This window comes from Octopus sinensis, linkage group LG6 (genome assembly GCF_006345805.1).
Source record: "Octopus sinensis linkage group LG6, ASM634580v1, whole genome shotgun sequence".
NCBI classification, from domain to species: Eukaryota; Metazoa; Mollusca; class Cephalopoda; order Octopoda; family Octopodidae; genus Octopus; species Octopus sinensis.
This window is the reverse complement of record NC_043002.1, coordinates 107,962,312-107,988,660: the sequence shown is the minus strand read 5'-3', so window position 1 is coordinate 107,988,660 and position 26,349 is coordinate 107,962,312. Positions and strand designations below refer to the sequence as shown.

Below are 26,349 nucleotides of genomic sequence, written 5' to 3'. Positions count from 1 at the left end.
AATACGTTAGTGTGTTTATTAGTGATATTGTACATCTATGGCAATTGAATCTTACCTTTTCTTTTGTCTTTTATCTTGTTTCACTCATTTGACTATGACCATGCTGGAGCACATTTTAGTCAAATGAATTGACTCAGTACTTTTTTGTTTTAAGCCTGGTACTTATTCAATCAATCTCTTTTGCCAAACTGCTAAGTTATGGACACATAAACACACCAACACCAGTTGTGAAGCAATGGTGGAAGATATATAAAGTGGCAAGCTGGCAGAAACGTTAGCACGCCGGGCGATATGTTTAGCGGTATTTCATCTGCCATTACGTTCTGAGTTCAATTTCTGCCAAGGTCGACTTAGCCTTTCATCCTTTCGGGGTCATTTAAATAAGTACCAGTTATGCACTGGGGCTGATTTAATCGACTTAATCCCTTTGTCCTTGTTTGTCCCCTCTATGTTTAGCCCCCTGTGGGCAATAAAGAAATAAATGGTGGGAGACACGTTATCTTTGTTTGTCCCCTCTATGTTTAGCCCCCTGTGGGCAATAAAGAAATAAATGGGGGGAGACACGTTATCTTTGTTTGTCCCCTCTATGTTTAGCCCCCTGTGGGCAATAAAGAAATAAATGGTGGGAGACACGTTATCTTTGTTTGTCCCCTCTATGTTTAGCCCCCTGTGGGTAATAAAGAAATAAATGGTGGGAGACACGTTATCTTTGTTTGTCCCCTCTATGTTTAGCCCCCTGTGGGCAATAAAGAAATAAATGGTGGGAGACACGTTATCTTTGTTTGTCCCCTCTATGTTTAGCCCCCTGTGGGTAATAAAGAAATAAATGGTGGGAGACACGTTATCTTTGTTTGTCCCCTCTATGTTTAGCCCCCTGTGGGCAATAAAGAAATAAATGGTGGGAGACACGTTATCTTTGTTTGTCCCCTCTATGTTTAGCCCCCTGTGGGTAATAAAGAAATAAATAGTGGGAGACACGTTATCTTTCTTTGTCCCCTCTATGTTTAGCCCCCTTGGGCAATAAAGAAATAAATGGTGGGAGACACGTTATCTTTGTTTGTCCCCTCTATGTTTAGCCCCCTGTGGGTAATAAAGAAATAAATGGTGGGAGACACGTTATCTTTGTTTGTCCCCTCTATGTTTAGCCCCCTGTGGGCAATAAAGAAATAAATGGTGGGAGACACGTTATCTTTGTTTGTCCCCTCTATGTTTAGCCCCCTGTGGGTAATAAAGAAATAAATGGTGGGAGACACGTTATCTTTGTTGTCCCCTCTATGTTTAGCCCCCGTGGGTAATAAAGAAATAAATGGTGGGAGACACGTTATCTTTGTTTGTCCCCTCTATGTTTAGCCCCCTGTGGGTAATAAAGAAATAAATGGTGGTGGGAGACACGTTATCTTTGTTTGTCCCCTCTATTTAGCCCCCTGTGGGCAATAAAGAAATAAATGGTGGGAGACACGTTATCTTTGTTTGTCCCCTCTATGTTTAGCCCCCTGTGGGTAATAAAGAAATAAATGGTGGGAGACACGTTATCTTTGTTTGTCCCCTATGTTTAGCCCCCTGTGGGTAATAAAGAAATAAATGGTGGGAGACACGTTATCTTTGTTTGTCCCCTCTATGTTTATCCCCCTGTGGGCAATAAAGAAATAAATGGTGGGAGACACGTTATCTTTGTTTGTCCCCTCTATGTTTATCCCCCTGTGGGCAATAAAGAAATAAATGGTGGGAGACACGTTATCTTTGTTTGTCCCCTCTATGTTTATCCCCCTGTGGGCAATAAGAAATAAATGGTGGGAGACACGTTACTTTGTTTGTCCCCTCTATGTTTAGCCCCCTGTGGGTAATAAAGAAATAAATGGTGGGAGACACGTTATCTTTGTTTGTGTCCCTCTATGTTTATCCCCCTGTGGTCAATAAAGAAATAAATGGTGGGAGACACGTTATCTTTGTTTGTCCCCCTCTATGTTTAGCCCCCTGTGGGTAATAAAGAAATAAATGGTGGGAGACACGTTATCTTGTTTGTCCCCTTATGTTTAGCCCCCTGTGGGTAATAAAGAAATAAATGGTGAGACACGTTATCTTTGTTTGTCCCCTCTATGTTTAGCCCCTGTGGGTAATAAAGAAATAAGTGGGGGACACGTTATCTTTGTTTGTCCCCTCTATGTTTAGCCCCTGTGGGCAATAAAGAAATAAATGGGGGAGACACGTTATCTTTGTTTGTCCCCTCTATGTTTAGCCCCTGTGGGTAATAAAGAAATAAATGGTGGGAGACACGTTATCTTTGTTTGTGCCCTCTATGTTTAGCCCCCTGTGGGTGGGCAATAAAGAAATAAATGGTGGGAGACACGTTATCTTTGTTTGTCCCCTCTATGTTTAGCCCCCTGTGGGTAATAAAGAATAAATGGTGGGAGACACGTTATCTTTGTTTGTCCCCTCTATGTTTAGCCCCTGTGGGCAATAAAGAAATAAATGGTGGGAGACACGTTATCTTTGTTTGTCCCCTCTATGTTTAGCCCCCTGTGGGTAATAAAGAAATAAATGGTGGGAGACACGTTATCTTTCTTTGTCCCCTCTATGTTTAGCCCCCTGTGGGCAATAAAGAAATAAATGGTGGGAGACACGTTATCTTTGTTTGTCCCCTCTATGTTTAGCCTCCTGTGGGTAATAAAGAAATAAATGGTGGGAGACACGTTATCTTTGTTTGTCCCCTCTATGTTTAGCCCCCTGTGGGCAATAAAGAAATAAATGGTGGGAGACACGTTATCTTTGTTTGTCCCCTCTATGTTTAGCCTCTGTGGGTAATAAAGAAATAAATGGTGGGAGACACGTTATCTTGTTTGTCCCCTCTATGTTTAGCCCCCTGTGGGTAATAAAGAAATAAATGGTGGGAGACACGTTTTATCTGTTTGTCCCCTCTATGTTTAGCCCCCTGTGGGTAATAAAGAAATAAATGGTGGGAGACACGTTATCTTGTTTGTCCCCTCTATATTTAGCCCCCTGTGGGCAATAAAGAAATAAATGGTGGGAGACACGTTATCTTTGTTTGTCCCCTCTATGTTTAGCCCCCTGTGGGTAATAAAGAAATAAATGGTGGGAGACACGTTATCTTTGTTTGTCCCCTCTATGTTTAGCCCCTGTGGGTAGGTAATAAAGAAATAAATGGTGGGAGACACGTTATCTTTGTTTGTCCCCTCTATGTTATCCCCCGTGGGCAATAAAGAAATAAATGGTGGGAGACACGTTACCTTTGTTTGTCCCCTCTATGTTTAGCCCCCTGTGGGTAATAAAGAAATAAATGGTGGGAGACACGTTATCTTTGTTTGTCCCCTCTATGTTTATCCCCCTGTGGTCAATAAAGAAATAAATGGTGGGAGACACGTTATCTTTGTTTGTCCCCTCTATGTTTAGCCCCCTGTGGGTAATAAAGAAATAAATGGTGGGAGACACGTTATCTTTGTTTGTCCCCTTTATGTTTAGGCCCCTGTGGGTAATAAAGAAATAAATGGTGGGAGACACGTTATCTTTGTTTGTCCCCTCTATGTTTAGCCCCCTGTGGGTAATAAAGAAATAAATGGTGGGAGACACGTTATCTTTGTTTGTCCCCTCCATGTTTAGCCCCCTGTGGGTAATAAAGAAATAAATGGTGGGAAACACGTTATCTTTCTTTGTCCCCTCTATGTGTAGCCCCCTGTGGGCAATAAAGAAATAAATGGTGGGAGACACGTTATCTTTGTTTGTCCCCTCCATGTTTAGCCCCCTGTGGGTAATAAAGAAATAAATGGTGGGAAACACGTTATCTTTCTTTGTCCCCTCTATGTTTAGCCCGCTGTGGGTAATAAAGAAATAAATGGTGGGAAACACGTTATCTTTGTTTGTCCCCTCTATGTTTAGCCCCCTGTGGGTAATAAAGAAATAAATGGTGGGAAACACGTTATCTTTGTTTGTCCCCTCTATGTTTAGCCCCCTGTGGGTAATAAACAAATAAATGGTGGGAAACACGTTATCTTTGTTTGTCCCCTCTATGTTTAGCCCCCTGTGGGTAATAAAGAAATAAATGGTGGGAAACACGTTATCTTTGTTTGTCCCCTCTATGTTTAGCCCCCTGTGGGTAATAAAGAAATAAATGGTGGGAGACACGTTATCTTTGTTTGTCCCCTCTATGTTTAGCCCCTTGTGGGTAATAAAGAAATAAATGGTGGGAAACACGTTATCTTTGTTTGTCCCCTCTATGTTTAGCCCCCGTGGGTAATAAAGAAATAAATGGTGGGAAACACGTATCTTTGTTTGTCCCCTCTATGTTTAGCCCCCTGTGGGTAATAAAGAAATAAATGGTGGGAGACACGTTATCTTTGTTGTCCCCTCTATGTTTAGCCCCTGTGGGTAATAAAGAAATAAATGGTGGGAAACACGTTATCTTTGTTTGTCCCTCTATGTTTAGCCCCCTGTGGGTAATAAGAAATAAATGGTGGGAGACACGTTATCTTTGTTTGTCCCTCTATGTTTAGCCCCCTGTGGGTAATAAAGAAAGAAATGGTGGGAAACACGTTATCTTTGTTTGTCCCCTCTATGTTTAGCCCCCTGTGGGTAATAAAGAAATAAATGGTGGGAAACACGTTATCTTTGTTTGTCCCCTGTATGTTTAGCCCCCTGTGGGTAATAAAGAAATAAATGGTGGGAAACACGTTATCTTTGTTTGTCCCCTCTATGTTTAGCCCCCTGTGGGTAATAAAGAAATAAATGGTGGGAGACACGTTATCTTTGTTTGTCCCCTCTATGTTTAGCCCCCTGTGGGTAATAAAGAAATAAATGGTGGGAAACACGTATCTTTGTTGTCCCCTCTATGTTTAGCCCCCTGTGGGTAATAAAGAAATAAATGGTGGGAAACACGTTATCTTTCCTTGTCCCCTCTATGTTTAGCCCCCTGTGGGTAATAAAGAAATAAATGGTGGGAGACACGTTATCTTTGTTTGTCCCTCTATGTTTAGCCCCCTGTGGGTAATAAAGAAATAAATGGTGGGAAACACGTTATCTGTGTTTGTCCCCTCTATGTTTAGCCCCCTGTGGGTATAAAGAAATAAAGGTGGGGGAAACACGTTATCTTTGTTTGTCCCTCTATGTTTAGCCCCCTGTGGGTAATAAAGAAATGGTGGGAAACACGTTATCTTTGTTTGTCCCCTCTATGTTTAGCCCCTGTGGGTAATAAAGAAATAAATGGTGGGAGACACGTTATCTTTGTTTGTCCCCTCTATGTTTAGCCCCTGTGGGTAATAAAGAAATAAATGGTGGGAAACACGTTATCTTTGTTTGTCCCCTCTATGTTTAGCCCCCTGTGGGTAATAAGAAAAATAAATGGTGGGAACACGTTATCTTTGTTTGTCCCCTCTATGTTTAGCCCTCTGTGGGTAATAAAGAAATAAATGGTGGGAAACACGTTATCTTTGTTTGTCCCCTCTATGTTTAGCCCCCTGTGGGTAATAAAGAAATAAATGGTGGGAAACACGTTATCTTTGTTTGTCCCCTCTATGTTTAGCCCCCTGTGGGTAATAAAGAAATAAATGGTGGGAGACACGTTATCTTTGTTTGTCCCCTGTATGTTTAGCCCCCTGTGGGTAATAAAGAAATAAATGGTGGGAGACACGTTATCTTTGTTTGTCCCCTCTATGTTTAGCCCCCTGTGGGTAATAAAGAAATAAATGGTGGGAGACACGTTATCTTTGTTTGTCCCCTCTATGTTTAGCCCCCTGTGGGTAATAAAGAAATAAATGGTGGGAGACACATGTGTACATGCGCATGCATGCACACACACACAGACACGTATTTTGTCTTCAAAAAAATGTATATTTAAATCAGGACAGATTTTTACCATAGAGGATCTTTTACCAGTTCATCAAAAAATTATACATATGCTATTAAATGTTAAGGATGTAATGAAGATTACATATCTTCAACAAAACTCACTCTTAGAAATAGACTAACTATTCACAGACAGCAAATGCGAAACCCCTGTACTAGACAAATCCCACTGAGTGGACACATAGACATATGTGCAAAAAACAAATCTCCTAAATTCCAAGTCTTTCCACTTTGTTTGTTCAGGCAATATCATAGACCAAGCATGAATGAAGAAAGAAAATATATTCATACAAAAATAAAAGAAAATAAAACTGAATAAACTTTAACAAAGTGGGGATGGAAACTTAAAAAAAATTTCTAAGCCTAATCATGTGATAATTCTCAACCAAAACAGATACTAATGTGAGCTATGTTCTCTCTATAAAAACAAGAGAATTCTTGAACTCCAATCAGAAGCAAGACAGTTGCTGCATAGCTCTGTGTCTTTCTGTTTCGACTTTTGAGAATCAGAGACATCTGTGAATCTGGTTAAAAAATTTTAAATACAAAATCTAAATAAATTCCACTGTATTATCATCTTGTTTTTTCTATATTTCTACCCATGTAGAATAAAATAACTTTGTTTTATATATATCATTATCATTGTTTAGCATCTGTTGTCCATGCTGACATGGGTTGGGTGGTTTGGCCAGGGCTAGTAAGCTGAGGGTCTGCACCAGTCTCCAGTCTGATTTGGCATATATATATATCATCATCATCATCATCATCGTTTAGCGTCCGCTTTCCATGCTAGCATGGGTTGGATGGTTCAACTGGGGTCTGGGAAGCCAGAAGGCTGCACTAGGCCCAGTTTGATCTGGCAATGTTTCTACGGCTGGATGCCCTTCCTAATGCCAACCACTCCATGAGTGTAGTGGGTGCTTTTTACGTGCCACCGGCACAGGTACCAGACGAGTCTGGCAAACGGCCACGATCGGATGGTGCTTTTTATGTGCCACTGGCATGGGGGCCAGGCGAGGCTGGCAACGGCCACGAACGGATGGTGCTTTTTATGTGCCACTGGCACGAGGCCAGTCAGGGTGGCGCTGGCAACAGCCACGTTCGGATGGTTCTCTTACGTGCCACCGGCACTGGTAACTCAGCTGCAATTTCCATTGATCGATTTCGATTCTGATTTGTATGTATATAAAAGTATACATTCCAGTTTCTTTGTTTCTATCTACCAAATTTACTCACAAGGCTCTGATCAGCTTGAGGTTACAGTAGAAGACACCTAACTAAGTTACCGGACAGTGGGTCTGAACCCAGAACCATGTTTAATACATCCCAAAAGGATGAAAGGCAAAGTCGACCTCAGTGGAATTTGAACTCAGAATGTAACGGTAGACAAAATATTGCTAAGCATTTCACCCGGTGTACTAAACGTTTTTGCCAGCTCGCCACCTTCTCAGAAAAATTGCCTTGCTCAGTATTCTGAAAAGGTACAACTTCCATATGGTGTACCCAGTGTAAAGTATGGATGTGATAGATTCAGAGACAGGCCAACAGAGTAGGTCACCTTTGTATGTACCAGTTGAACAAAAGTAGTCAGCAGTAAATGTACGCAAAGAATGCCTTTGAGACTTGACAAAAGTAACTGATAGTTTTGTTGCCAAGGTGACCTAAATAGCAGTGTAGGTGGGCACCGTGAATGTGTAGTAACCATAGCAAGAACAAGGTGGGAAAAGTCAAGGACCGTAACAAAGGGATCTATCACAGATTGAAGGGCAGATGGTTATGCTTGTGTTCAAAGTATGGGAGCAAGATGTGGGCCTTAAATTCTGAGGACTTGCAAAAAAAAAAAGGTGGGGGGAAAGAAATGGGATGAATATGCTCCACTGGATGTGTAACATTAATGTTTAAGAACAGCAGAGCACAAGTAAACAGAGAAGTTGGGTATAAGAGGAATGGGATTAGATGTGCAAGTGTTTGTAAGATTGTGATGGTATGGGTATGTGTATAGAGGTTGTCAGTTGTATTAAGAATCTGTAGAAGAGGGAAATCTCAGAAATGATGAAGACCGAAGAAGCTCAACCTCCTGAAAGAGACAACTACAGGCCATGAGGAATGGCAACACACAGTGTTGGAGAGGACCTACCTATTCATGCAGACACAAACAATTGAAAATTAAAATGATGGTGGTGGTGGTGGTCATGGTTGTGTTGCATGTTGTCTACATTTGGGTATCTTGTGTATGATCTTTCTGTTAATTACCCTTCTTGTCTCTTCATTACCCTCTCATCTATCAAACACACTGTATTGTTTACTGCACTCCCCCCCCATCTTGTAACAAAAGATGGTATTGAATCTGTCTGCATTCAACTCCTGACCCCATTACTTTTCTTTACTATCTTTCTTTTACATCTTTCTCTCAACACTCCCTCCTTCATCACTTGGTTTTAACATCACTCTGTCTTCCTCCTATAATTCATTATTGACATATACTGTGCTCTCATCCCTCTCTCTCATCACACTGCTTTCTAATCAATGTCCTTACCAACAACCATCATGTAGCTACCTATCACAATCTCTCCACTACTACTTTGTCTATCACTCTCTCATCCCTGTTCTCTCTCCTCCATTCCACTCTCTTCTTTTCACCTTCTCTCTCACATTGCATTGAATGAAATGATGTAATTAGTTTTAGTAAGAGCAAGGCAAATGCTTGTTTTGGTGCCAATCTAAAATTCATCCAATACGTTCTGTAAAGTGGCTGGCATCCAGCAATGGAAGCCATGCTAAAAATGGATTGTACAAATAGACTCAGACCCCAACTCATCTAGTGGAGGAGTGACTCCAAATAAGAAACAACTTTAGTTATTTTATACTGGTATGTGAACATGACAACCCTTGCTAGCATGAAAACAGACCATAAACTGAGGAATGTATGTATGAGAAATAAATAAAAGAGACAGACTAGCTTTTCAATACCTGACACACAGCCACTCATTTCCACCTTCCCTTCCTAAATACTTCTCAGTAGTGGTGACTTTTTCCTCCATTTTCTTCTCTTCTGTCTCTGTTTTTTCCTGTCTTGCAAGTTTACATGGCAATCTCACTAGTGCCAGTAGCATGAAAACAAACACCCAGTATACTCTGTAAAGCGGTTGGCATTAGGAAGGATGTCCAGGTGTAGAAACCATGCTATAGATGACATTGAAACTCGATGCAGCCCTACACTTGATGGTTCCCTATCAAACTGTCGTACACATGGCAGCATGGGTTAGACGGTTTGACCGGAGCTGGCTAGGCAGAAGACTGTACAAGGCTTCAGTGTCTGTTTTGGCATGATTTTTTACTGCTGGATGCCCTTCCTAACCCCAACTATCCTTCAGAAGTGAGGTCAGATTTTGACATGGTTTTTACAGCTGGATATCCTTCCAAATGCCTACCACTCTACAGTGTGGACTGGACCCTTTTTATGTGGCACCATATATATGTATATATATATATAATTAATATATAGCTAATATATAATTTTCTTGTATTTTTAGGGATTTTGTTCATGGATTGCTGCATTTATACGAGTCAAGTAAGAAAACTATTTTCTTTCGCTGTTGTTCTTTATTTATTGAAGAATTATTATAATTAGCATTACAATATCTAATATCCTCCTTTTAATTATATCACTTGATGAAAATAATGATGTAGTTGTTGCTGTAAAAGTAGGTTAATCCATGATTGGCTGGGGTGTCTGCTGAATCGGAGCTGATCAGAGGCTAAGCAACAATGCCAGCATGACCCTGTAAATACTAGGGGTCCATTTCAATTTGGGACCACATTGTTATGAAATGCAGTACTTGATTGGTTCTCTCATTTACTTGGTTATGTGATTCACTCTTTGCAGAGATGCAGATATTCTTCGCAAATGTGGCCGTGATGCAGTACAGTACCTGTCATTCCAGCGGTACCTTTTGGTCTACCTCTGTGTGATATGTACCCTCTCAACTGCTGTTGTGTTACCTGTTAACTTTCAGGGCAATCTTGGTAAGTATGAACTGAACCGTACAATTTATTTTAGAAATGAGTCACTACAATTTTGAGAAGACTAGTCTACAACCTGTACTAACCAAATTGTGTTAGTGTTACACAAAGTTCCATGTAGTATGTAGATATGGTTGTTTGCAGTGTGATTTCAAACCATGCCAAAGTCAACTTTGCTTTTATTCTTCTGGGATTGATAAAATAAAGTACCAGTAAAATACTAGGGCTGATATAATCAACTTACCTTCTTGGCTTTTAAGATATGTATTAAGATTTGCTTTGTATTTATTTTGTTTTTATAATTTTCAGTTGGTAATTCCACCGATTTTGGCCACACAACAATTGCTAACGTTGATTCCAGGTAAGGAATATTTGCCAGCATTATATTTACTTGAATATTTATAAATATTCTTTCATATTAGTAAATATTCATAAATTAATATACATTTTCTTAATTCTTTTGTGAAACTTTTTCTCATGAAATACACTGGCTGCTTTCCATTTATTCTGAAAAATAATTTGGAAGGCTTTATTAAACAACCATTAATAACCGATGTTTAAAACTTTATTTTAAAAGGTAATGAAACTTAAGATTGAAGGTTTTAATTTAGCCTTCTGGAACTAAGGGCTGTTTTAAATGGCTTCATATCAGAAAGATTTATAATAGTTATGTTGTTTTTCCTTCCAATTGACTGTACCAATACATCTAAAATATTTCGTTGAACTCGGAGCTTTTTGTCTGGTCAGTTTGAAATCAGCTGACTGTATAGCATTAAATATACATTGGTATCTTCCAAGATGGCAACTGGAAGTTATTTCTTTCAGTTTGAAACCTAAGCAGTTCTTTTTGTCTATCCTTGTCTGTCCCACCAGTGTACAGTCTTGCATGTTCACTTACTGAATATCCCAACACTATTTTGGCAAGTTTATTTTGCTTATGGCGTCAAGATAATTACTGAAACACGTTGCTGAAATAATTAAAATATCAGTTATTGATTAATACTGTTATTTTATCTCAACATTATTATATCTAGTTAGCTTTTTTTAATGCTCCATACATCATCTTTTGAACACTAACTTTTCCTGCTTGCCATCCATCAGTTCCTGTTGCCAATCCTTATTTGTTTCCAAGCAAGATAATATTTCCTTTTGGCTAGACATGTTGTCACAGAATATTGCAAATAAACAACACTCCGTATATGACAGTGTTGCTTATTTATATCACACGATGTCAAAACAAGAACACGCATGTGCGGCTTCTTTCAGTTTATACCTTCCAGATCTGTACACAAGGCTTTTGTCTGTTCAAGTCTATAGTACAAGACATTTACCAAAGGTTCCCTGCGATAAGACTGAACCCAAGACCACATGGTTGGGATGCAAATTTCTTAACCACACAGCCATGCCCTGGGGCCTTCTATGTAGTCACTCAACCTGGTAGAAATATCAACTGGAGCTCCCTCAAATCACCCTCTACTACCTTCAAAAAAAAAGGTCACTCTGAATCGTATAGTCCTAGATACACTGTCTAAAAAAAGACAAGATGATCATATGAGTGGAACATCTTTTTGTTCTAAGTCTGCTGTGTGAGGTGTGCCATGGGCTATTGGCAAGAAATCTTGAAATAAAACTGAACAATGGCATATATATATATATAATATATATATATATATTATATATATATATATATATATATATATATATATATATATATATATATATATATATATATATATATCATCATCATCATCATTTAACATCCACTTTCCATGCTAGCATTGGTTGGATGATTATATATATATATATATGTATATGTATATATATAATATACACATACATACACTACGGGCTTCTTTCAGTTTCCATCTACCAAGTCCACCCACAAGGCATTGATTGGCCTGAGACCATAGTAGAAGAAACTTGCCCAAGGTGCCTCACAATGAACTGAACCCTTGTACTATAGACTCAACAGCCAGGAAGCAAACTGCCTGCATCTGTACATAACTTACTCCCATCTGTTTCGGGGACCCTACATAGGGATCATGGACACTGCTCATCCACTTCTCACTGAACAATAAAATGTGAAAAAAAAATCAATGGGACTGACCCCCCCCCCCACTGCCATTGTTGGATATGTTTGTCATTGGATTAATTGATTGATTGATTCTATTTATAGCATTAGGATTTAAGATGATTCACTATCAATCTATTATTTCTCTGTATTTTTTGTTTGTTTTTCAGTTCCCAATTGCTTTGGATCCATGTTCTTCTTGCCATAATCTACCTAATGATTGCAGTATTCTTCATGCAACATTTCTCTCACAGTCTTCAATTTGAAGAAGACGATCAGGTAACAATTAAGCTGAAATACATCATATAAAACAACAGATTTAAAATTATAGTTTATTTTCCACAATATGTGTAGATATTATATATATATATATATATATATATCATCATCATCGTTTAACGTCCGCTTTCCATGCTAGCATGGGTTGAATGATTTGACTGAGGTCTGGCGAACCAGACTCCAATCTGATCTGGTAGAGTTTCTACAGCTTGATGCCCTTCCTAACACCAACCACTCCGAGAGTGTAGTGGGTGCTTTTACGCGCCACCGGCACAAGGGCCAGTTAGATGGTACTGGCAATGACCACGTTCAAATGGTACTTTTTATGTGCCACCTGCACAGGAGCCAATCCAGCAGTACTGGCAAACGACCTCGCTCGAATGTTTTTTTTCATGTGCCACCAGCACAAGTGCTAGTAAGGTGATGCAGGTAATGATCACGCTCGAATGGTGTGTTTAACGCGCCATCGGCACAAAGGCCAGCTTGTTGCTCTGGCTACGATCTCACTTATATGGTACTCTTAGTGCTCCACTAGCAACGGATGCCATACATACATACATACATATATATATATATATATATATATATATATATATATATATATATATGTACAGTCTCGGCAATACTTTCAACCAATGACAGAAAAGGCCAACCATAATGAGTATGTAATAGCAGTGAAAATGTTTTGTCCTATGTTTTTTAGTATCTGAGTTGAAATCCTTCTTTCATCCCGTAATCAAATATTAGGGGTCACTAGAAATTGACTGTTTATCTGTAATGCGGATTGTGTATTTGTGTATCTGTATTGTGGAAAACCATATTTTGTAACCTTATGTCTTTATTAGAAGTTAATTTAATGGAAAACAAAAAGAACAATTTCTAATATTTTCACTAAAAACGAAAGCTCAAAATGTCTTGGAAGTAATCTGGGTGGACTTGTGTGCATCATATTACGCAAATTGTTACATATTCTAACAATTATATATTCTAGAAATAACATTAACAAAGAAACTAATTACCTCTTTTATACCTAGCAGCATTTTTTGACAAAAAAGGAAAAAAATATTAAGTTAACAAATTGGTGCAGACATCTTTTGTTTCACATATAACATGTCCTGTTAACCTGTTAATGTATAAAGTTTAATTAAATCTCTATTTAATAAAAGCCAATAGAAATGTTGGTTGGATTTTCCAAGTCATGCTTTACATTGTGTAGAGAGAGGAGGTGAGAGAGTTAACATAAGACATGCAGGACATGTGCACTTAAGGAGTAAAAGAACACACATACACACTCTCACAGAGTGAGAGAAGGGATCAGAGACAAAGGAAGAGGAGAGTAAATAAATGAATAGTGGTTGTGGGAGGAGTTAAACCAATGAGAAATCTTTTATTTGATTTTATTTTAAAGTAATATTTTTCTTTTTTTAAGCACTAAGAGATTTGACGAAATTTAAACAATACATTATTGTATATGCATCATATTTCCTGATATTACTCATGGTGGCAAAAATGTACTTCCAGAGTTATCCATCACATGAGCGACAACACTCTACAGTGTGTGTGTGTGTGTACATACACATCATCATCTTCATTGTTTAACGTCCGCTTCCCATGCTGGCATGGGTCGGATGGTTTGACTGAGATCTGGCAAACCAGGAGGCTGCACCAGGCTCCAATCTAATCTGGCCAGGTTTCTACAGCTGGATGCCCTTTGTAACGCCAACCACTCTGATAATATAGTGGGTGCTTTTTACGTGCCACTGGCACAGGGGCCAGTCAGGCGGCACTGGCATCGGCTACATTCGGATGGTGCTTTTTACATGCTACCAGAACGGGAGCCAGTCAGGCAGCACTGGCATTGACTACGCTCAACTGGTGCTATTTATAGGCCACTGGCATGGTAGTCAGTCAGGCAGCACTGGCATCGACCATATTCAAATGATGCTTTTTATGTTCCACTGTAGAGTGTTATTTGTCATATGACAGGCAACACTGGAGTACTTTCTATAATTTTTTGTTTTGGAGATGGTCTGCATTAATGAGTTAATGGAGCCTTCACATGACTGCTTAATGTCTTAGAAATAGCAACTAAATATTCCAAAGGCAAAGCCAAAAATTACTCAAAGCAGTCCTAAAAAAAGACATGTTGGACACCATATTACAGATGATCTGTTTAGACTAGCCAAAAATTAACCATCTTTTAATGACACATCTGCTGAATCATGGCTGACCTGGGGCTAAACAACTATCACAGCATATTTCTGCTCCCTTGGGAGCATTAAACCTACAAAAGATCCTCAGTCTGCTAGAAATAGCACACAACGGTTGTTCAATTGAATCATGCCACCTTGAATAAGAAAAGGATTATATGAGATATAATTTTGTCCTACACACCTGTAAAAAGCTGGGATGGTCGTGGATGGAACGCCTTTGACTAATGGGTCTGCTTGGTCAGGTTTTACTTTGTGTTGAACAACTCTCAGTGAGTTCTTTCAACAGTAAAAAAAAATAATAACCAGTCTGAAAACTTCTTCCCTGCACCCATCAATGGGTCAAAGTGTTTCAAGTAAAAGTTTAGTCTCCTTTTAATACATCAAAAAAGTGGAGGCACAATGGCCCAGTGGTTGGGACAGTGGACTCGCGGTCATAGGATTGCGGTTTCGATTCCCAGACCAGGCGTTGTGAGTGTTTATTGAGAGAAAGCACCTAAAGCTCCGCAAGGCTCCAGCAGGGGGTGGTGGCAAACCCTGCTGTACTCTTTCACCACAACTTTCTCTTACTCTTTCTTCCTGTTTCTGTTGTACCTGTATTTCAAAGGAGCCAGTCTTGTCACACTCTCATTCATGCTGAATCTCCCCGAGAACTACATTAAGGGTACATGTGCCTGTGGAGTGTTCAGCTTGCATGTTAATTTCACGAGCAGGCTTTTCCATTGATTGGATCAACTGGAACCCTCGTCATTGTAACTGACAGAGTGCCATGAAAACATCAACAGTACATAAGACTAATCGAAACCATCTCTGTGTATTGGCGCCAACATTTCTTTTGTAACCATTCAGTCCATAATTTTGTGTTTGATTTATATTTTTTTCTAATTTTCTCTCTAGGTTTCCAAGACTTTGATGATATCAAATATCCCAAAAGATAAATGTTTCAAAAGCATTGTATTACAACATTTTCAGTGAGTATTATTATTATTATTATTATTATTATTATTATTATTATTATTATTACTTTACATTTTGAGTTCAAATTCCACTGAGGTCGACTTTGCCTTTCATCCTTTTGGGGTGGATAAATTAAGTACCAGTTGAAGACTGGGGGTCAATGTAACTGACTCATCCCCACCTCCCTCAAGCTACCCTTATGACAAAATTTGAAACCATTGTTATTCGTAGTAGTAGTAGTTGTAGTAGTAGTTGTAAAGTACTTACTCATGTAACTAGAATTGATGTAATTGACTATACCCTGTCTCCACAGATGTGTGGCTTTGTGCCTATGTCAGAAATTAATATTGTTTTCATCAAGATCATCACCATTATTACCTCCGTCTTAGTGAAGGCGAGGTATTGTTTTTTAGTCGTGTTTGATTGCTTATTTGTCCGTGGACAAGATATCTCAAGAACCGCTTGATGGATTTGATTGAAACTTTCAGGGATGTTTGGCCTCATAGCTAGCATGAACTGATTAGATTTTTAGATCAATCTGGTACTGAACAAAGATTCTGAATTATTTTTCCTGTTTTTTTACTTAATTTTTGAGAGCGGTCGAGTTCATTTTTAGTATTCTCATTTATGAGAGCAGTAGAGTTTATTTCAGATATTCTCATTTTAAAAATCATCTCAGGTTAATCATTGAAAGGACGTTGGTGTTACCTCGGTGGTGGTTTGCGCTCTCTGAGTGCCCTTATTATTCATCATCATCATCATCATCGTTTAACGTCCGCTTTCCATGCTAGCATGGGTTGGACAATTCAACTGGGGTCTGGGAAGCCCGAAGGCTGCACCAGGCCAGTCAGATCTGGCAGAGTTTCTACAGCTGGATGCCCTTCATAATGCCAACCATTCCGTGAGTGTATTATTATTACTATTATCTCATGGAATGCCATCAGGCATTCACTCCCCTCAACCAGTCAGGCATTGCACATGATGGAAATTCTACATGTGTGATATATAAAGATCTAGTCAACATTCTAAAGGAAACTTTATGCATCAATGAGCATGACCAAACTGGTCTGTTTCAGAGAACTTTTGAGCTGGGGGTTACAAGTGATGACTTTCATAAATCCTGAGCCTGGCTGTGCAGCCAAGAGGCACTGTCAGTTTAAGAAAATTCTGCTGGCATGGAAGTGCTGTCAGGTAGGACTGCCTCAAATGTGCACAAAGTGATGAAACCATACTATATACACTTGCTAACTTGTGGAGTTGTGTTGTACACTTGCGGTGACGTGTAGGAGATTTCTGGTTATCAGCTGAGTCCATTGTGAAGATCATGCTGTCAACCTCCTTTGGTCAAGAGGGGCAAGCAAAGTTTTAGTGTAATTGGTTGTGTGGTGGACCAGATTGAAAGGGCTGAAGACAGGGACTTTTCTCTTTGGCCTTGCTCTCATCAACTTTTCCAAGTTGGAAAGTGAAAGTAAAGAGAGAGAGAGAAGTATTGGCTCCCAGTAAATTTGTTGAAAAGTGGGTGGGAGTGGAGAGCATGGTTTGAATGACCTGGCTTATTCTGAGTATGTGCCTTTAAAGAGAAGGAGTACAACAGGGAGAAGGCACTTGTTTTAGTGTCCAAGGTGACCCATGGTTTTGTGAGATTTCCACAAGCAGCCCTCAGAAGTCTCTCTTTTCGGTAATCATTCACTGTTGAAACATGGTCATTGGTAATCTTTTTTTGAAGTACCCCTTCATGTAATTCCACATTGTATCATCTTGTACCATGGCCATACTGGAGCACTGCCTTGAAGCGATTTTAGTCAAGCGAATCGACCCTAGTACTTTTTTAAAGCCCGGTACTTATTCTATCAGTCCCTTTTGCCAAACTGCTAAGTTACAGGGATGTAAACACACCAGCATTGGTTGTCAAGCAGTGGTTGGGGACAAACTAAGATACACACACAGAAATACATGTGATGAGCATCTTTCAGTTTCTCTCTACCAAATCTATTCACAAAGCTTAATGTGCCTGAGACGATAGCAGAAGACACTTGCCTAAGTTATCATGCAGTGGGCTTGAACCCAGTGTCACGTGGTTAGGAAGCAAGCTTCTTGTCACACAGCCATGCCTGCACCTTAATAATTAATAAAGATTATTATTATTATTATTACTACTACCCTGTGTGCATATGCAAAAGCAGAGTATTGTAATCACTCATCTTTGTCTGTGTGTTTGCAAAATTATTGGAAAATGGTCGAGCGGATTTTCACCAAATTTGGCAGAAATACTCATTGAGTGAGTGGCTCGAAATGATGAAAATTTGGTTTGATTATCTTCAAACATACATAAATACATACACAGATATGCATATGCGTGTGTGACTGTGTGTACAGTGATGGATTCAAGGGTTTCGTTTATTTACAAGTTGATATCTGAATTTCACCGGAGTATAAATATACCTATAATGGTGATATTTAAAAAAAAGAAAATTTTTAATCGAACTTACAAATTTCCCAATAAGCCAGTGATCATATTATTTATATCCTACAATGAACTATGAAAGATAGTGCAAAACACTTCTCAAATTCTATGCAATATTTTCTATAAGTATTTAATTTTGTTCACTTTCTTCTTCATAATCATGATTATTATTTGAACAATCATTTATTTAGTCATTTGCAAATTTTACTCATATATATAATTTGTATGTTGAACTTTCCAAAACGACCTTTGATTTTCTTTGTCAACTTGTATTTTAGTATTTCACTGTAAAACTATTGAACATAGAAAGTTTTTTTTTTTGAACACACACTTCTTCAGTGAAAAATTGGAGAAGAATCTTCATTTTACGTTATTTTTTTCTTAATTTTAATTCCAAACCCCTTGAAATAACATTCAAATTTCTTGACCAACTCATGTTTTAATGTTTTCGCAAAAACCAATTGAAATACAAGTAGCTGCTTCCACGTGCCTGGTGGAAATGAAAAATTGTAAATTCACTTCTTTGACTATATTTCTTTTAACTTCAATCATATTTTTGGATTAAAAAAAAAAACAAACAGATTTTTGTAATTTATCTGCATTGCCAGTGCCTTTTTTCTTCATTATTATAATTATTTAAATTTTATCTTTTATTAAAGAGAGTCCTATGAAGACATTTCTATTCTGGACATTCAATTTGCCTATGACATCACAAAACTTGTTAAATTGGACTCAAATCGGTAAGTTGATTACTTATATACTCTAAATTCAGTATTTATGTTTGTTGTGTTGTTTTTTATTGCTGTTGTTGTCTAACCCTGAGTATCCCTGATTCAACAGTCCTCTGATCAACCAAATCAATTCTTGTTTTAATCTGACAGCTTTTTTTTTCTAAGACATAGCATCAGTTATATAAGTCCTGGTTGTTGTTTTTGCTGTTTAGTCCAAATGTATTCCAGTCATGACCATCCTGTCGTTTCCCCCAACACAGTACATTGAGGACCATATTGTCCAACATGTCCTTCTTTTCAAATACTCTATAGTGTAACTGTTATTTCTATCAGATCAGGTGACCATGTAGAAGCCACCTTGTTAACTTGACAACTTACTGTTAATTATCAGAGGATTAATTTACTTGATTGTAAACTCCAAATACAAATCTTTGTGAGTGCGTTGGAAAAGGTTAAGGGAGCCAAACCCCAAAAGGTAATCAAGGAGTGGGGCCCTTAACTCCTTAGTATTCAGATTATCTCTCTGCAAATGTAATCTTTATCTATTCACATTGTTTTGAATTTATCAGGCATCATCTTGTAGCTTTGAGATTTTAATGATGTTCATCATCATCATTTAATGTCCATGTTCCATGCTAGCATGGGTGGGACAGTGCCACAAGAGCCAGCCAGGCTGAAGCCTGCACCAGACTTTTATGACTGTTTTGGCAGGATTATTCCTAACACCAACCACTCAGCAGAGTGGACTTAGTGCTTTTTATGTGGCACAAGCACAGGCAAGGTCAGTTTGGCAAGGTTTTTACAGCTGGATACCCTTCCAAACGCCAAACCACTTTACAGTGTGGATTGGATGCTTTTTAAGTGGCACCTGCACTGACAGGGTTACCAAGTACTTACATGACAAAAACTTTTAAGAGGGGAGGAGGCATTGGAGGAGGTGATGATGAAAAGATTATAGTGAGTTGGATACAGGTGTCTTGTGGTAGAGGAAGTACAAGGTTACCTGGCTAGAGAGGGAAAGATCAGGAATGAAGACAGAAACTGGTGTGCTACCGCAAAGAAAATACATGGTTGCTCAACCTGAGGGAAGTGCAGAAGGAGGAGAGAAAGAGTGGGAGACCGCAAGATGAAGATGGTGACAAAATACTGGGTATACTCACAAGGAATGGGGATCAGAGTATAAATGAAATGGTTCAGTAAAAGTAGAGAGAGAGATAAATAGTAGCAAGTGCCAGGGCAGACCCTTGGGGTTCAAATGCCATAATTTAAGTGACAGGATTTTGTGAAGGGTGTGCAAGTAAGTGGCAAAAGACCTGGGTATATATATATAGAGATGGAGGGGCTACTGGGTAGCAATGCTGCAGAGGAACAGGGGTGTGAGGACAGGATTGGGGAGTGAGAGCTAGGTAAGGGGTGAGAGCTAGGCATAGTGAATGAAGATGGTGAGCTGCTAGATGCAGGAGGAAAGAGTGAGAAAAAGTTGTGGCAAAAGAGTCAGCAGAAGTTCGCTATTACCTTCTGCCAGAGCTGCAAGGAGCTTAGGTGTTTTGCTCATAAACACACACACATCGCCTAGTCTGAGATTCGAACCCGCGATCCCTCAACTGCGAGTCCGCTGCTCTAACCACTAGGCCATGAGCCCCCAGTCATGTAAACATATACAGGCTCTTTTATTGGTTTGGTTTATTTGATTGATTATAGGGTGGGTAACATGGGGGAGGGATAAAAACAAAATTGACCTTGACAAGAACTGGAAGGAACAGAACTAAATACCACCAAATATTTATTTTGTCAATCATTTCACTGGTTCTGCCATCCACTGCTTCTTCTGAGATGAATTAACATTTTATACATGAGCTTCTCTCCCACCCACTCCTGCCTCTCTCATTTTGTTAGCAGCATACGTTCTGAGTTCAAATTCCGCCGAGGTCGACTTTGCCTTTCATCCTTTCGGGGTCGATAAATAAAGTACCACTTTCCAACTGGGGTCGATGTAATCGACTGAATCCCTTTGTCTGTCCTTGTTTGTCCCCTCTATGTTTAGCCCCCTGTGAGCAGTAAAGAAATACATTCTTATTTTTTAAAATTTAATAACAAACATCTCAGTGATAAAATGTGTAAAATATGTTTTATCACCATTTAAATTTCTATTTTTTTGTTTTGCAGTTATTTTTACTGCAAGTTTCATCTGTTTGTGAAAAAAACCCCAAAAACTTAATATTTGACTTTGGTTTGTTGCAGGCGAAGAGCTCTGGAAGCTAAAGTGAATTCAGAAAATGAATACCATAAAACTGGTCAAAGACCTACTCTTCGTCCATACCACTGTGGTCAGTTTTGTTGTTGCTGTAATAGATGTGGATGTCAAAATGTGAGGAGATGCTAATTTTCTTTTCTTTATTTATTTGTTATGATATTTATTTTTTTAATTTAAAACTTTGCTCACCAAAACAAACCAATTTTTGTCTAGTATTGTGCCACCTGCCACAATACTAGACACCCTCTCAGTCAAAGAATCTTGTCTTGCAAGTTACTTGGTGACTTCACTAGTGCCAGTTCCACAAAGGAAGCACCCAGTACACTCTGTAAAGTGGTTGGCATTAGGGAGGGCATCCAGCTGTAGAAACCCTACCAATACAGGCACTGGCACTCAACACAACCTTTTGATTTGTCAGATTCCATGCCAGCATGGAATACGGATGCTAAATGATGATTGTGTATATATGTATTTATGTGTGATTAAAATAACCATCATGTCTGATGTCCTTCTTTGTATTTAACTATAATCTTCAACGTCCAAATCTCTGTTTGTCTCAGGTTGATGCTATTGAGTACTACACAGAAGATGAAATGAGACTAAGCAATAAAGTGGAGACTGAAAAAGTTTGTGCCTATCAACGACCCCTAGGAATGGCCTTCCTCACTCTTGCTACAGATGTCATGGCTGAAAAGTAAGTTAATATTCATCATCGTTATCATTTAACCATTTCATTACTGTTTTTATTTTGAGTTGCTCTGTGTTTCTTTCAATTAATTTTAAATATAACAAAGAATTTAGTAAAATAACTTAGTTATCATTAAGCTAGTGTGGAAGATTTTAACTCAGAACTTTTGAAAACAAGACATTTCTACTACAGAGCCAGAAGCGGTTTCAGCCGGGTTGGTAATGAAAGGGTTAAGAATTGTTTCTCTATTATATATTTTAACCCTTTCTGTTACCATATTTCTGTTGAGATGCTCTGTGTTTCTTTCAATTAATTTTAAATATAACAAAGAATTTAGTAAAATAACTTAGTTATCATTAAGCTAGTGTGGAAGATTTTAATTCAGAACTTTTGAAAACAAGACATTTCTACCACAGAGCCAGAAGCGGTTTCAGCTGAGTTGGTATCAAAAGAGTTAAGAATTGTTTCTCTGTTATATATTTTAACCCTTTTGTTACCATATTTCTGTTGAGATGCTCTGTGTTTTTTTCAATTAATTTAAAATATAACAAAGAATTTAGTAAAAATATCATTCAGCTGGTGTTAGGAACATAAATTGTGACTAAGGTTTGGTGGAAGATTTTAATACAAAACTTAGGAAAACAAGACATTTGTATTACAGAACCAGAGGTGGTTTCAGCTGGGTTGGTAACAAAAGGGTGAATGTCCGTTGTCCATGCTGGAATGGGTTGGATGGTTTGACCAGGGCTGGTAAGCTGGAAGGCCTCATATTTATGGGGAAGGGATTAAGTCAATTACATTGATCTCAGTACATAACTAGTAATTATTTAATCGACAGGATGAAAGGCAAAGTTGAACTCAGAATGTAGCAGCAGACAAAATACTGCTAAGCATTTCACCCGGCATGCAAATGATTCTGCCAGCTTGTTGCTTTAATAATAATAATAATAATCCTTTCTACTATAGGCACAAGGCCTGACATTTTGCAGGAAGTAGTAAGTCAATTGCATCATCCCCAGTACTCAACTGGTACTTATTTCATTGACCCCAAAAGGATGAAAAGCAAAGTCGACTTCATTGGGATTTGAACTCAAAACATAAAGATGTATAAAATGATGCCAAGCATTTTGCCCAGCGTGCTAACGATTCTGCCAGTTGCCAATAATTAACGATTTCTGCTTTAGGCACAAAGCTTGAAATTTGTGGATAGGGGACAGTTGATTACATCTGGTCCAGAGTATATATATATATATAATATATATATATATATATATATATATATATATATATAATATATATGTATATATATATATATTATATATATGTATATATATATGTATATATATATGTATATATATATGTATATATATGTATATATGTATATACGCGAGAAAGAAGCAACAAGAATGGATAGGTTTTTAGTACGATCGTTTCATACAAGGACAGGTTTTATTAAAAGTTGCAAAGATTACAGCATATAAACGAGTCCCGTACTCATCAGCTAAATACATGTAAGTTCTCTAGACATCCTAGTGTTTGAGGCTATACTCATGAAGTAATGTAGATAATTAAACAGATTTCTAAAGTTCATTAAAGTTCTTTAAAGATGATGTATAGTCTTATCACAGAATTTTAAAAAAAGTTTGATAGCATCACAGAGAAGGTGACCTAATCCATATGAATTTCCATAGATATGATGAGGGATTATATACTCACAGAAGACAAATTTATCCATTGTTTAGCATTACAAGAGGGTGAATTATCCTTTGTATATATGCACAGATTCCAATGGTGTAGATGTAAATTTCCAGAGAAATGGAGATGAATTTCATATTCACAGGCGATAATTTTACAATGGTTGAACACAATGAGGTAGGTACCAATCCTTGTTATATGATTAGGTGTTTGCCATATTAATCACATTACTGCTATTCACAAGAGGCTGTAGCTATTTAACTCTTAAGGTTGAAGGGCTTACTAGATCGGCCAAGAATAGAGAAGGGAATAGAAGAAAAGAGAGAAAATAATGGAGGAGGGAGCAAAAAAGGGGGGGGAAAGGGGGACTAAAGAGAAGAGAAAAGAAACAGAGAATAAGAAGAAGAAAAGAAGAAAGAGAAAGAGAAAGAAATAGGGAAAGAAGGGAAAAAAAGAAAAAGAAAAAGAGGGTTCCTAGTTATACAGAAGAGCTAGTAGACTGTAAGTCTGGTTTAATCAACAGGCCTCTAGAACTGGAGGGGAATGTTATTCTTTGACCAGTAAACCGTTAATTTATTGCTGTTGAAATCAGCTATGAGTTTAAAGAGAATCTAAAGAGATAACACAGTCAGGGGTTAAGGGGTCAGATGCTAAAATCACCAGAAAATACATTAGGAAAATCTAAGTATAATCTTATCAAAAAGTCATTAAATTTACTTATTTAATTTATTCATTTTATTGTCTTAAGGAGTTGTCGTTATTATTCATACATTGACCGACTACATGTCAAATCTTATAAGATCATTTACAAGGTGTTAGGGGATTGTCTATCCTAATGAAGATAATCATATTATCACCGAGGAATAGCCTTATTTTTAATTATGAAATAGAATTATGGGGCTACAGTAACTAATTATAATTTATTAGAGTTATGCTATTTAAATTAGATTAAGTTAGGAATTAAAATTAAATATTACAATTAAGATTTAAAATTAAGAATTTAAAATTGTGAGTTTGAAATTAAATAAAGCCTCAATTAAGTAGCGAATAAGTACTATTCATTTCCCTGTTCTCAAAAAACTGATGTAGATATAAGGAAAAAGAAAGATAACTGTAATGTGAGAACTCTTAGTTATCTACTTAAAGCAGTGCTATACTAGTAGAAATCAAGTTATATCTATCTATCTAGTTATGAATATTCCAATCATTTAAAATTTTTAAAGTCTTCAATTTAGCGTGGACACAAACTTGACCTAGTTCGATATGGTTATTCAATAAGTTTCTATGTTTACTATGCTTTAGAATTTCGTACGTCTCCATGGAGCATAGTTGACAACCAACCCTACTATTTTTATACGGAATTGCTCTCCTAACTATTTCCCAATTAAGGGTATAATTTTTGTATTATTTTTGAGTTCCCAGATTTTTGTTTGAAAGTGTGGTGGTACCAGCTTTATGACGTAATTTAAAAGTCGAGATGTGATTTCTAACTCTGGCTAAAAAATTAATTGTACAGCCAATGTAAAAATATTTGTTATTCTCCGTGGATATGGTACATTTATAGATTACATTATTTTCCCTACATAGACCAGTGCCGGGCATTTTGATTTTATTCTACACTTACACACAGGAGGAACAACTTCAGGCCTTGGATTATTCCTGGGTAGATGTTTAAGGTTCCTATTATTTTGATTATCATTTCTATAGTTGGTACTGATATCTAAAGTATTGTTATTATTTATTGATCCTTCCGTTTCAATCATTTAGGTGTAAAGTCCTACCAAGATTTCTTATATTATTCGTAATGTTATTATTATTGTTAGTCTTTTTATCCAACTGTATATTATTGTTATAGATATCACTGATATTTTCATTCTCCTTATTTTCTCTCCATTAGCCTTATTTCTATTATTTCTATTATTAACATATTACTTCTATTAATATCGGCATTGTTATTATTACTATTAATGTTAATGTTATTAGTCATTCTGTGGTTACTAATTTCACCTATGTTTTGATAGTTCCTATGCTGTTTTATATTGTTGGTAGTATTATTGTTATTGCTATTGGTATTCATTCTGATATTACTATTTTTTATTTCTATAAAAATTTCTATAGAAATAAAAATAGTAATATCAGAATGAATACCAATAGCAATAACAATAATACTACCAACAATAAAAACAGCAATAGGAACTATCAAAACATAGGTGAAATTAGTAACCACAGAATGACTAATAACATTAACATAATAGTAATAATAACAATGCCGATATTAATAGAAGTAATATTGTTAATAATAGAAATAATAGAAATAAGGCTAATGGAGAAAATAAGGAGAATGAAAATATCAGTGATATCTATAACAATAATATACAGTTGGATAAAAACTAACAATAATAATAACATTACGAATAATATAAGAATCTTGGTAGGACTTTACACCTAAATGATGAAACGGAAGGATCAATAAATAATAACAATACTTTAGATATCAGTACCAACTATAGAAATGATAATCAAAATAATAGGAACCTTAAACATCTACCCAGGAATAATCCAAGGCCTGAAGTTGTTCCTCCTGTGTGTAAGTGTAGAATAAAATCAAAATGCCCGGCACCTGGTCTATGTAGGGAAAATAATGTAATCTATAAATGTACCATATCCACGGAGAATAACAAATATTTTTACATTGGCTGTACAATTAATTTTTTAGCCAGAGTTAGAAATCACATCTCGACTTTTAAATTACGTCATAAAGCTGGTACCACCACACTTTCAAACAAAATCTGGGAACTCAAAAATAATAACAAAAATTATACCCTTAATTGGGAAATAGTTAGGAGAGCAATTCCGTATAAAAATAGTAGGGTTGGTTGTCAACTATGCTCCATGGAGACGTACGAAATTCTAAAGCATAGTAAACATAGAAACTTATTGAATAACCATATCGAACTAGGTCAAGTTTGTGTCCACGCTAAATTGAAGACTTTAAATATTTTAAATGATTGGAATATTCATAACTAGATAGATAGATATAACTTGATTTCTACTAGTATAGCACTGCTTTAAGTAGATAACTAAGAGTTCTCACATTACAGTTATCTTTATCTTTTTCCTTATA

General features: G+C 37.4%; 1 protein-coding gene across 4 annotated transcripts in view; it reads left to right on the top strand.

Moving 5' to 3' along the window:
- LOC115212936 (CSC1-like protein 2) overlaps window positions 1-26,349 on the top strand; it is a 154,919-nt gene that overhangs the window by 86,614 nt on the left and 41,956 nt on the right. For all 4 annotated transcript variants that reach the window (XM_029781781.2, XM_029781779.2, XM_029781782.2 and 1 more), the window contains 8 exons: window positions 9,387-9,424; window positions 9,740-9,879; window positions 10,186-10,237; window positions 12,118-12,226; window positions 15,334-15,407; window positions 18,517-18,597; window positions 20,830-20,956; window positions 21,403-21,536. In XM_029781781.2, the coding sequence (XP_029637641.1) occupies window positions 9,387-9,424; window positions 9,740-9,879; window positions 10,186-10,237; window positions 12,118-12,226; window positions 15,334-15,407; window positions 18,517-18,597; window positions 20,830-20,956; window positions 21,403-21,536 (755 nt within the window). The remainder of the gene's footprint in view (window positions 1-9,386; window positions 9,425-9,739; window positions 9,880-10,185; window positions 10,238-12,117; window positions 12,227-15,333; window positions 15,408-18,516; window positions 18,598-20,829; window positions 20,957-21,402; window positions 21,537-26,349) is intronic.